The sequence below is a fragment of the Triticum dicoccoides genome, chromosome 2A, assembly GCF_002162155.2.
Source record: "Triticum dicoccoides isolate Atlit2015 ecotype Zavitan chromosome 2A, WEW_v2.0, whole genome shotgun sequence".
NCBI lineage: Eukaryota > Viridiplantae > Streptophyta > Magnoliopsida > Poales > Poaceae > Triticum > Triticum dicoccoides.
Genome location: NC_041382.1, coordinates 738,652,259 through 738,665,583, shown reverse-complemented (window position 1 = coordinate 738,665,583; position 13,325 = coordinate 738,652,259). Strand labels below are relative to the sequence as shown.

Sequence of the window (13,325 nt, the reverse complement as noted above, 5' to 3'; positions counted from 1 at the left end):
ATTCACGTAGATTAAAGAAGGTTTATTTCCATTAAAAATGTATGTGATATGTTAAGAAATATTCATGTGTTTAAAAATATTTATAAAATTTTAAAAATGTTTGTGTAGTTTAAAAAGGATGTTTGTTGCTATTAAAAACTGCATAACGTGTACTTGAAAATTTGTTCATGTATTTAAGAAAAATATACATCATTTATTTTAAAAATATCCAACTTGTATTAAAAAAATGTTTCACATGTGCGCTAAGAATGTAAATTATGTACTGCAAAAAGATAGACATGTATTAAAAAAACTAATAAAACCAACAAAGAAATTAGAAAAACAAAGAAAAGCCATAAAACCTAATTACAATGAAGAAAGAGCGAACTGCTAGCCGGTAATCGGTACTGGCGAGACGTGGGCTTTTAAGCAGGTTGGTCAGTCCATACAGCGCCTAGTCAGTCGCGGGAGAGCACCGGAGACTGAGGGAGAAAGAAAATGCAGCTCCGGTCGTCTGATTGGGGCCTGGTCGGCGGCATAGCGCCTGGCTGCCGGCGGCAGGCCAGCGCGGCGAGCGTTGCGGGTACGCACGCATCCGGTGGCGCAGCTGCACATCGATCCCTTTCGTGAGGCCATTCGAGTTTTAGGCGAGGATCTTGGCTGGGCAGGCGAGTTGTTTGATGAAATGCTCAGGTGAGCCCCCGCACCGCAGAGAGGAGGTCGATGGCGCCTAGGCGGGTGCTGAGAAGCATTGAGGTAATTTCCTTTTCTCGAGGTTTTCGAATTGCCACTGGCTGGTTGCGTGGAGACCTGTGGCCGAGATCACTATAGGCATAGTGCATAGGATCAGCATAGGACATGGGGTATCTATCTCCATGCCCTGGATGGCACGGTGCGACGACCAAGTGACCGGCATAGCGATCGATGCTCCCATCACTATTCGCATAGACAAATTGGACACGAGCTTCCATGTAAACCCGAAAATTGTCACATCACTGATTATGTTATGCCACACTCGTTTCCCCTTCCCTTCTTGCTACGGTAGAGTTTTCCTTGTAGCACTAAATAGACATGTTTGAGCTGAGTCAACTTAGAAAGATGAAAGGTATTCTACACAACTTATAGAGGAGATCAATTACTAGTACGAGTATCACCATTGCCTAGCTAGTTCCCAAGCCAAGCCAACCTAACAGCAACACCATGTCTGCTCATGCAACTTCCGGTAAGCCTGTATCTCGCAGGCCACAAGCAAAGCTCGTCATGCCAGCGCTGATGGCCCTTGAGCTCATCGTGGCAACAGTCGCCGCTGTCCCACTAGCTTTGCCTGGCTGCCCGGAAGCCTGCGGCAGGGTCACCGTCCCCTACCCTTTCGGCTTCCGGCAAGGCTGCTTCCACGCGGGCTTCAACCTCACCTGCGACCACACACGCCACCCTCCGAAGCTGCTCCTGGGCGATGGCGTGGAGGTGGACGCCATCTCCCTGGCGGATGGCACGGTGCGTGTCCAGAGCAAGACCGTGCGCGCTGCATGGTCCGACCCTATCAGAAACGGCACACGGACGCCATCTCTCGTAAACTCCAATGGCTCGTGGGTCGGTGGCCTTACGGGTACCAGTGGGCAGCAGCTCGCCGTGTCGTCGGAGCACAACGTATTCGTGGTCATCGGATGCAACTTCATCGGCTACCTTGTTGCCCCAGACCCTTTTCGCAGCGCTCCGGAGCACATCAGTGCCTGTGCCGCGCTGTGCGATAGGTCTCCGGGCACCGAACCTGAGGAGTACACCTCGTGTTCGGGCGTTGGCTGCTGCCGGACGATGTTCAAGGGTGATTTGGACAATACAGAGGCCGTGTACCAGGTGATGTTCAAGCATTTGGTGCACGATACGGAGGTCGTGTACCCAGCATGGGACACACCGTCGGAGTCGGTGGCCGCGTTCATAGTCGATCGCGAGTGGTTCAACGGGAATGCGGGGATGATGCTTAATAACACCTTCGGTTCTTATGACCACCATTGGGGAAGTCTAAGCCCCGTAGCCGTACGCACCGTATTAATTTGGTGGCTGGAACAAGACCGAGACCGTGATATAGTGTTCTACGATCCTAATGTCTCTCACTGGAGATGCCTAAGTTTGAACAGCGTCGTTACCTACGTTAATGGATTTGCAATAAGGTGCAGTTGCTTGGACGGATACGAAGGCAATCCTTACATGCGTCAGGGATGCCAAGGTACCGCTACACACTCACCTCCCCCTATTTTCCATCCAGTGGCTGACACTTCTTACTGTATCTAATATCTATATTTGTGTGGGAGAGTATAAATTAAAACTCATGAGTTTGGGCTCTGATGGTAAGCAAATCTCATGATAATTAATAATAACCTCTAAAAGGAAATTCAATCCTAGAATCTCTTCCGAGAGAAAAGGGAGCTTCTATTTTTGTGGGGGTTAAGTTAGAACATGTGAATTAATAGATAAGAATAATGTATGAAGTAAAATTAATTTCATCCATTAAGTTCCCTTGTAACACAAGAAGATCACATTAACCAGTTCAGTCACCATGTAGTAAATGTGGTCTGTTATGTCAAACTCAAAAGATGAGGCAGTTCAACCACTTTAGCAAAGATTATTGTGTGTTCTAGTAAGAGCTAAGACTGTCTTACCTATGAAATTTCATCTTCCCAATATAACATACCATCCTGCTAAAGAAATTCTGCCCTGCAACTTTAGTCACTACCAGTGGCGGAGCTTCATGGGGGCCAACCTGGGCCATGGCCCCCCTAGCTCACAAGAAACCATGCATATGTTTCTTGGTATTAGGCCTATTTTCCATAAAAAATAAGCTGAAATTTGTTATGTTTGCCTCCCCTTCAGCCCATGCCCCCCCATGATTTGGGCTCAAGCTCCGCCACTGGTCACTACGGTTTATTGGTAGTCGTTTCAAGGTTCCTTGCTTGGAATCTTGGAAAGGATTTTGAATTAAACTCGAGGAGGGGGCGCAGCCAACCTGTAAGAACCTATGTACACTATGTTAGCCAAAAAAAAAAAACTAGACTCAACTACTATCCTTTACTCTGATACTAGACTCGAGGATACAAGGGCAACCCCTAACATCACTGATGGGTGCCAAGGTATGTTACTTGTAGATTCTGCTGGGTTCTACTTTACATAGTTGCGGACTTGCGGTAGTTATAACGTTACGAGAGAACATGCACGTGTGCTATCTTAGTTTTTTCTATTCAATTTATAAACCCCCTTGCTTTCCAACAGTGTTTTTTTTCCTTCAGATATCGACGAGTGCCTACAGCCAGGTGTTTATCCCTGCCATGGGACCTGCATCAATATGCCAGGGACATACCGATGCTCAGCAAAGAAAAGAATCATCAACTTACCAGGTACAGAAAACACACTCAATAAGGCTTTTGTTGGTGACAATTACAAAGAGAAAAGTCCATGTTTTGTTCGTCAACTATTGTGAGTTTAGTTTTTTGCCCCTGAACTAATATACAGGTAAGTTTTACTAGAAATTTTTTACAGTTAGTTATTTCTAATGCTAACTCAAAGCATCAGTAGGATTGTTGATCAGTCAGACATGGATAACAAAAAGAAACAAAAGAATGACTATAAAGTACTTCCAATATGAATGGTCTAGTAGATATTATATACCAAGAAAACCTTTTTTATGGTATAGTTGAGTAGTCTGAAACAGATTCAATGCAGCAGCTTGATTTCTTGAAGTGAACAAAACATATACTGTTCTATCATTCTTACGTTTGCTTTCTGCAGGTCTAATTACCATAATAGCAATTGCTGCTGGTTTTAGCCTACTGTTTTCAGTCCTAGGTGTTGCCCAAGTCACAAAAAAACTCAAGAAACAAAGAGCCAAGAAGTTCAGACAGAAGTTCTTTAAGAAAAACCATGGATTGCTTCTGCAACAGTTAATCTCTTCGAACAAAGATATAGCCGAAAAGATGAAAATTTTCAGCTTAGAAGAGCTAGAGCAAGCAACCAACAAGTTTGACCATAATCGGATCCTTGGCGGCGGTGGGCATGGCACAGTCTATAAGGGCATCTTATCTGATCAACGTGTTGTGGCCATCAAGAAGGCCAAAATTGTAGTTCAAAGGGAAATCGACCAGTTCATAAATGAGGTTGTCATACTTTCACAGACAAACCATAGGCATGTGGTGAAGCTCTTTGGCTGCTGCCTCGAGACAGAAGTTCCTCTACTAGTCTATGAGTTCATATCGAATGGAACTCTATCGTATCATCTCCATGGCCAAAGTGAGAACCCTTTGTCATGGAAAGATAGATTGAAAATTGCATTGGAAACTGCAAGGGCTATTGCATATCTGCACTCTGCTGCTTCCATATCTGTATACCATAGGGACATCAAATGCGCAAATATATTGCTTACTGATACTTTAACAGCAAAAGTATCAGATTTTGGAGCTTCAAGGTCAATTGCAATAGATGAGACAGGAATACTTACAGCCGTCCAAGGAACTTATGGTTACCTTGATCCTGAATACTACTATACCAGTCGACTCACGGAGAAGAGCGATGTTTACAGCTTTGGTGTTATCCTAGCAGAGCTACTGACGAGGGTGACACCAGTTTTTTCTTCTAATTCGTCAGAAAGCACAAGCCTTGCATCTCATTTTGTGTCACTTATAAGGGATAATCGATTCTTAGATATTCTAGATACACAAATTGTTGAGGAGGGAGGGGCTGAAGATGCTGAGGTGATTGCAAGACTCACAGAAGCATGCTTAAGTTTAAAAGGTGAAGAAAGGCCTACAATGAGACAAGTGGAGACAACACTTGAAGATGTGCAGAACTTAAAGGTCAATCTCAGTTCTCAGATCACAAGAGTGAACCAGAGTGCTATAAATGCTCAGTCATACAAGGGAAGCAAAGGCAGCGAAGGAACTAGGCTGTACAGCTTGGAAAAAGAGTTCATCCATTCATCTGAAATTCCAAGATGATTTTGCTTACATGGTGTAGTGTTGCTGTTACTGTTATTAGTTTGGTGTCATACTGTATATCAAGTGTCAATTGGGAACTCTGAATTATAGCTATGTATGTATGATCTATGCTAATGGGTCATGTAGAACCATGTGAAAGTAAATAAAGGTAATTCGGTTACAGTTTCTACAGTTAAACATGTACTAGTTCTTGACACCGAAGTTCAAAAGTTTGCGAGAACTCATGTTGATGGGAAACCATGAATGTACATATTTCAAGCACCTAATTTCCATCACATAGACTTGAAGGGCACTGAAGATAGCTACAAACAAACTTGTGAAATGCTTCGTTGCAGGCACTTTCACTGATGAGAAGGCAATGCAAATTTAACATTGCAATCAGATGATCAAAATGGCAATTCAGCAAAACCACTCTAAGGTGTTGCCATCTTGGCAAATCCAGAAAGTGAAGCGATTGCTTCCCCTGTGGTCAAATACAGGCTGTCCGGCCTGAAATGATTGTGTGCATCATTCGCTCGTTGTATTTTCTCCATGACCTCTCCAGTTGGATTCACAAGTACAAGCTGCGAAGGGAGAGAAAAAGGTAAATTTGTCACATAACTTGACTGATAGCTTGTGAACAAGAGATATTAACTTTTCATATATATGATGAGTATACCTCTAGGCCATGTTTCTCTGTTGATTTCTTTAGGTCAATGAGGAATGCTATGCCACTTGTGTCAATTGTAGGGACAGCTGAAAAAGGGAAAATATGTATGATGCGTCAGTGAAAACACTACATTTCTGATAAACATCATCAACTAATTTGAATATATCATTTTTAAGGCCTGATCTAACACTTAGTTGCAACCATGCTTTCAGCTACTTGTAGAAAGCTAACACTGAGGTGCATCCATATGGTTTATTGAACTTGAGTTAAATAATACGAATAAGAATGCTAAAATGTGAAGCGAACAAAACAAAAATCTCGGGGGTCACTAACCTGATAGATCCAAGATTACAACACGGAGTTCATTTTGTTTATTCCCTGAAGAACTTTCATCCTCTATCCATCTTTTAGTCCTACAAATGGAAGTATTGCATTGTAACTTATTCCGCAGTTTGACTTCAACATTTCTGTCCAGTAATAGGAGTTTCTTTTTACCTTTCATTCAGATAGTTGGTGTTTGCAAAGTTTATGGGGGCCTCAACTGTCAATATCAAGAACCCAGGAACTCTTTGGGCCTCCTTATACTGATGGAGGTTCCGGTAAATATCTGTTCCCTTGATATTGCCCTGAATCATCATCCTTGGCCTCGTGATTTGCATCAATACCCTAAATATCGATATACCAACCTGCATATTTGATAAATTTCAGTAACTACCAAGCAATTAAAGTAGCAACTTCCTCTATAGAAAAATAAGCAATATGTTGGTTACCGCAATCGCGAGGCCTTCTTGGACCGAGATGAAGATGACACCAGCAAATGCGCACAGACACACGAGGAAATCCATCTTGTCCATCTTCCAGATGTTGTACGCAGCAGGGAGATCGATCAGGCCAATGACGGCAGCGATGATGATTGCTCCAAGGACAACATTCGGCGTGTATACGAACAATGGCATGAGGAACAGCAGCGTGACCATGACCGTCAGCGCCATGACCACATTGGACATGGCGGTCTTGCAGCCGGCATTGTGGTTCACAGCAGAGCGAGAGAATGCTCCTGTTAGAAATAATAGAGAGCCATCAAGCTTTGGACCTCTAGTTGTGTGCATCGTATGATGCAGAGCCCGGGAGGCTTGTCCTTCTATTATTATCTAAAAAACAACCTTCCTACGCAGGTATTGATCCTTCAGTTTCTCTACAAGGAATGCAAGAGGATATTGGAGGTTATTTCAAGTCCAGAAATGTAGGCTACCTGTTGTCACATAGCACGATGTACATGAGCCCACAATGTTCATCAACCCGATGGCCATCATCTCTTTGTTTCCGTCCACCTGGTAGTCCTTGAGTGAAGCAAACGTCCTACCAACCGCTACTCCTTCCTGTCAGAGCAAAATTCAGGGCACTTCAGAGTTTCAGTGGCACTGGCTATGAAAAATACATTGCAGCTACTTAATTCCAATTTGATGCGCTTTTTTAGTTTTCCAATTTGAAGTGTGTTAGAGTTTTTTTTTCCGGTGAATCTTTTTAGTGCAGTGTGAGGGTCATATGTAGCATACCGTAAGGGAGATGATTCCGGTGACGAGGCCAGTCTTCATGGTGAGTCCAAGATATGTCGGGTCGAAGAGCAGTTTGTCCCATGAGGGGCGATTCAGGCCACATTTGAGCGAACCAATCTGCGGCAAAAAAGATTCACATATTTGTTGTTTGCCATCATGTTGCATGACACAGTTGTAAAAAATATGAACAATTGTTCAGTCTTTGTTGATCTCTTACGATGCTGATGCCGTGGTTCTGCGCTTTGAACAGGAAGACGAGCAGGGTGGACACGATGACGGACGCCAAGGGAGCGCACGCTGAGATCCAGAAGAACCTTGGCCATCTGATGCTCTGCATCCACACCCGCACGCAGAATATCAGACGAGTAAGTACGAGTGCAGGAGTCAGAATCAGTAATTGCAGGATAAGAAACAGATCTGATTTTAGGTTCTAACAAAAAAAAAGGAAAATTCTCTGCCAGTTTCAGCATAGACAAGCCCATAGCAAAAGCAGTCAAGAATGAAGTGAGATAGGCAGGCTTGCCATCAGCACCGGCTATCAAAGTAGGTAAGTACAGGATGCCTCAAGAACTTTACTACTACTCAGAATGAACCGGGCTGGACAAGGTTGCCAGCAGCACTGCAGGAGTTAGCTAAGCTAGGCTCGACGGTTGCAAGAGTGAGTAGATTTAGTTTTAGGTTCTGGAAATGGAAGGCCGGCCGGCTGTCAGTTTCTGAGCGAAAGCAGAGTGAAACAGGGCTGTTGCCAGCACTGGCTATTAAAAGTGTGGCTCAAGGGCTTTTGCTATTCCCAACCAGTATTTCATTTGGAAAGAGGTCAGTGCTGAAAAAAATGTAACTGCAGAAGCACAGAGCAAAGTTGAGACTTTGTAGGTTGCAGAAGTATATATAGCTTCAGTGATTCAGCTGTGCAGCTGAGATTAGAATGCTGCAGGTTCAGTGAAGTGAAGGTCGCGGTAGCTGGGACTGGGAGTGGAAACAATGGTCCAACGTTGCAGTGAACGTCCCTCGTCACTGCGGATGACCACTTGGCCGGTGTTGTCCACCTCGTCGCGAATCGAACGTGACAAGTCACCGCCCGCCCGCTTTTTCTCCCGCGGTCTCTTTTCTGAACACGACGTCGACCCGTACTACTAACCTTTTCCCCCTGTCAACTATCAAAAATCTTATATATATTGCGGGTAAAGTAAAACACTGCCGGAGGCGTGCATCCATCCGTTCACCGGGTGCTACTCCGTATTGTACACATCTACCCATCGTCCTCCCGTGGACGGAGTGAGATATGCATCTCGCATCATCAACGACCACGACTACGACCACATGCGTACATATGTGGCCTGGCACGTACCCGGCGTTCCTAGAATTTTCTAGCCCAGCCGACCGACGGCACGTACGTACAGGCACAGCTAGCTGCACGTACGACGTATACTGGTACACGGACAACGCAATAATGATATGAATAAATATAAAGTAAAGAGAAGATAAAGTTGTCTTGAAGCAGAGCGGAACACAGCAGCAGCAGCAGCAGCATTTGGGCGTTTTGGCGCGTAGGGCAGCAGGCCGATCGGCGCCGGTCAACTGTGCACGACGAACGTACGTACGTAACGTAACAGAGGAGACAAAGCGTGTTGGAGCAGAGCAGAAACAGCATTTGGTGCCTTTGGGCGCTGGTCAACGGTGCACCACAGTGGCGGGATAGTACGTACCACGTGCCTGGCCGCGAGCAGGAGCGCCAGGAAGCAGGCGCCCATCAGTATCGTCTGCCACGACCACTGCACGTATGCACAAAAGAAAACATTAGCTATCTAGCTAGGCATGCACCGTGCACGTACGTGTGCATATGCATGTGTACGGTTGAGAGATGGCCGGACCTCGTTGGTGTGCTGGAAGACGGAGGCCATGACGGGGACGATGCCCATCTGGGTGGTGAAGTGCACGATGCCCAGCAGCGCCTTGAGCTGCTGCAGCGACACGATGATGGCCGCGCCCGCCATGAACCCCACCAGCGTCGCCTTGGACAGGAAGTCGATGATGAACCCCAGCCTACACAAGCACATCCATTGTTATCGTGTATCGTGTCAGTCCCGGTGCATGCACACACACACACACATGAGACTATGAGAGAGACGTGGCCGGCAGCTGACCGACAGGCCACGTACGTACGCACGTACCTGAGGATGCCGAGCGAGGCCTGCACGAGGCCGGCGAAGAAGGTGGACGTGAAGGCCAGCTGCAGGAACAGCATGGGCTCCGCCGACGGGCTCACCGCCTGCCGCAGCATCGACCCCATGATCAGCGACGCGATCGACACCGGCCCCACCGCCAGGTCCCGCGAACTCCCCAGCACCGCGTACACCAGCGGCGGCACGAAGCTCGAATCTGCGCACACACACGTACATACGTACAGTTAATTATTTGCACGTACGCGTACACGCTAGGTATAAATAGAAAAGCATGTGTGTGTATACGAGACGTACATAGGCCTATGATCGGCGGCAGGTTCGCAAGCTTCGCGTAGCTGATACCCTGCCAAGAACACAAACAGGAGAGCACCATCAGCGCGGTTGGTCACGGGTTGTTGGTACGCGCGCGGAGATTGATTGACCATGCACCGTCGCACAGGCTAGCTTCCAAATACTGCAGCCTAAATATCTCATTTGGATGCATTATACGTGCGACCGGAAACGCAAACCTCATTCGTAAAGACTATTTAGACCGAAACTGCAGCAGCTAATCTTTTTGGGCGGGAGTGATTATTCAGTGAGCGGAGATCGAGCGCAAGACATGCCTGGGGGATGGCGAGGCTGGCAATGGTGAGGCCGGCGACGAGGTCGGACTTGAAGAGGGAGAGGGAGTAGCCGGGCAACCACTCCAGCACCGGGAACAGGTACCTGGCCGCCATCACCCACTGCGCCCGCAGCGGCTGCCCCTTGAAGCTCCGGAACGGGTCGTCCGGGAAGAAGGTCTCCTTCACCTTGCCCTTCATCTTGCTCGCCGTGCTCTGCGCCGGCTGCGCCGCCACCTTGTGCACCGCCCCCGCCATCTCCATCTCCGGCGGCCCCGGCGGCGGCGCCCCCACTACCACGGCCTCCTTGGGCGCCCGGCTCTCGCCGCCATTGCTGTGGCCACCATAGGCGCCGCTCATGCCCACCATGCGGAATTATTGCTCTGGCTGTGCCGAGAGAGCTTGGCCTTGGTGGTTGCTGCTAGCTACAAGCTGAAGTGATCAGGCCACTGCACGGCGCAGCGCGTGTGTCCGTATATGTACGCGATGAGATGGGCCTGGGCTGGCATCCCGCCGAGGCAGATATGGGAAGAGGCTGGTCGCTACCTACAAAAGAAGAAAAGTGGTACGCAACTTGAGAAAGGGAGAGAAGAATCAAAGGTGACACGCACAACACAAGACAACACAACACAAGGGGGTAGGGTAGGGTGGGGGCGTTCAATAATTTGGCAAAAAGCACAGATAAATTCGTAGTTTTCCCCGCGGATGCGATCCTTGGATTTGATGCCGCCAATCCTTGCGATGGAGAAACATTCACCGCTTTTGCTTTGAGGACATCGCAATTGAATGATCTCATGTATATGCTTGTAGGGACTCATGTGTGTTATGTTCTTGAAAATTACACATGCTTCACACCTGCCGCTATATATATTTTACCTATCTCCTTTAGTTATTTCCGGTGTCATCTATTATTATAGACTTGAGTCGCGATACCAAAAGACAATAAATGGACCGTGTCAAAAAAAAAAACAGACACACTTTGATCCGACACACAATTAGCGGGAAAGGAGGATAGTCAAATGGTCTATAAAGCGGACCCGAAGGTGTTTCGGCATGACGCTACGCTAATCTACGGATTTGGAATGTCTAGAAATGTTATCCTTTTGTTGATTGGCGATGGGTCTTTTAGTGTAACAAGACCTTAAAATGAGGGATCTTGTGGTTTCAGTGTGTTACATGTAGCTCAATTGTCGTTGTCGTATCAACTTTGTTGGGCTTGTTCACACAGAACAGGTTAGAGCGCCCTTATTGCTTTGACAAAATTAAAACTCGACAATTGAGCTCACTGAATTGAATATCAGATCTTTTACTCAAATTAGTATCCTTCTCATGCGCACATACGAGGCCAGTCTCTACAAGAAACTTCAAAAGGATATCAACTGACAAGAACAATTGACACCCTTGGTGGTGCTATGGAGGTTTAGCGTAAAAGTTGTCCACCAACAATATAGTTTGACTTTTGATGTCATATTCAATGACACAAGCACATTTATTGTGCTCCTTAATGGAAGAGTATCCATTTGTTTAGGAAACATGTATTTGAAACATGATACTCTCTTAGTGTCATTGTGTTCCTTAATGGAACAATATCCATTGTTTAGAAACTGAAACATCCATTCTAGAACATTAAATCAGTCTTAGACATGATTCCCATCATATTTCTGATCACAGCCATTCAAAGTCAGTCTCGGACATAGATCAGACATCAGTCGTCGTATGCAGATTACTTCCTTGTAGGATATTGCTCAGATATATCTAACGCTTTGAGTATCTCTAGTGCTTTAGTGAAGGGACGATCATCCCTAGTGCTTAGAGAAGAGATGAAAAAAAGACAATAGAAAGGATCTACTTTGTTTTATGTAAGATAAGATATGCTCTTTAGTGCTTAGAGATATGCTCTTCATCACTTGTTTGAAGTATATATCATACATATCTAGAGGAACTAGCAATGTGTCCGCGTGTTGCAACGGATCCAAAATAGAATAATGCATGTTCACAAACTTCAAAGAAAAATATTATAGCTTTGGCACTCAATATATATTAGGTGGTTGTTTCGATAAGGTGAGGGAGGGATGTGGTTGGTTTCTAGATACTACAGGGTTTTCTGCAAATTGGAGCAGAGAAGAGGGGTCTTATTGCAAAAACATCATAACTTACCTCAGAGTCGTTAGATACATATCTAATGATCAGAAGTGACAGATAACAAACACATCATCATCACCGAGTCTTTTATAAGTGTAGAGATAAGAATATTAGTTTCTAGAAATAACACCAAGAGATATCATGTTTCAATGCATATTTTTGTGGTTGTCATGTCTAGACGACGTGCGGGAGCTATGCCTAGGAGAAAGGTTGCCCCTTGTCAACCAGTGTACAGTACTCCCCAACGGCCTAACCTACGGTTTGTACGTACATGGCACCCATGCATGTTGAACCCGTAGATGATCTAGATAGGCTACTCATAGTAGAGATGTTGAGGTCCTCTCACCTGGCATGTGTACATACGTATGTTGCATACCTGCATAGGGGAGTGTGCCCGCAGCCATGGTCAAAACTTGCATATGCGAACGGACTGACGGAATATTCTATGACCGGCTTGTGAAGTTGTGATCGATCGATTGGGTCGGACCCCGATCGACATGCCACGGCAGGAGCCTTGGAAACGCAGCAACTTTCCAGCCGGAACCACCAAAGTTTCGATCAACGATCTTTCTCTACAGAAGATCAAGTTTCTTTTCATAAAGGCAAGCAGAAGCAGCGAAATATCTGCCCGCCAGAAGGTGGACAAGAAACACTTGTGAACTAGTGAATCATATCGATCACTTGTGAACTGCTTTGGTGCTCTGTCAGATAGAACGGCCGGCGAGTGAGTAGTGACCCACCTCAGGTTACAATATCGATCACACAAAGCTAGATATGCACCCACCCAGCTTCTGTCCGTCGTGGCGTCGACAGGCATGCCAGTGCCATATATAGAGGCCACCAACCGGAGATATGTTGCCAAATTTCCACCGGCGCTATCCACTGAACGCATCTCATCATAATCGATCATAATGTAATATCATCATATGTGTGATCTTGCATGATTGCAATGCGTCCGGGATTTTCGTGTCCTAGACGATGTAAGCTTAAAAATGGCTCTTGGTTTCGTTGTAGTAGTTTGTAGCTTGTTCGTTTTGTAAAAGACCACTTGGTTTCTTTATATGAAATCAGAGGTGGCGGCCCCTCTTTCGCTAAAAAGAGGATTCCACTACAAATCTGATGTCAGATTTTTAGCATGACAAATCTAACGTCTGGGATGGCAATTTATGCCGTCACGAGCATGACAGTTTCTTGTCAGGATTGTCATGCTCACGGCAAAAAATCTGACGTCC

At 45.9% G+C, this 13,325-nt stretch overlaps 2 protein-coding genes across 2 annotated transcripts; one reads left to right on the top strand and one right to left on the bottom strand.

The window, feature by feature from the left end:
- Positions 1 to 478: 478 nt before the first annotated feature.
- Positions 479 to 4,984, top strand: LOC119356807 (wall-associated receptor kinase 4-like). The gene is made up of 3 exons (XM_037623797.1): positions 479 to 2,203; positions 3,261 to 3,368; positions 3,760 to 4,984. The coding sequence occupies exons 1-3, from the start codon at positions 1,180 to 1,182 to the stop codon at positions 4,959 to 4,961; spliced, it is 2,334 nt and encodes a 777-aa protein (XP_037479694.1). The 5' UTR covers positions 479 to 1,179; the 3' UTR covers positions 4,962 to 4,984.
- A 177-nt stretch (positions 4,985 to 5,161) lies between these two features.
- LOC119356808 (probable sulfate transporter 3.3) lies at positions 5,162 to 10,413 on the bottom strand. The gene is made up of 13 exons (XM_037623798.1): positions 9,955 to 10,413; positions 9,644 to 9,692; positions 9,338 to 9,545; positions 9,038 to 9,209; positions 8,873 to 8,938; positions 7,384 to 7,497; positions 7,167 to 7,283; positions 6,863 to 6,989; positions 6,381 to 6,667; positions 6,106 to 6,296; positions 5,944 to 6,023; positions 5,620 to 5,696; positions 5,162 to 5,524 (listed from the first exon to the last, which is right to left on the bottom strand). Exons 1-13 carry the CDS (start codon positions 10,318 to 10,320, stop codon positions 5,375 to 5,377), a joined length of 2,004 nt encoding a protein of 667 aa, XP_037479695.1. The 5' UTR covers positions 10,321 to 10,413; the 3' UTR covers positions 5,162 to 5,374.
- Positions 10,414 to 13,325: the final 2,912 nt, after the last annotated feature.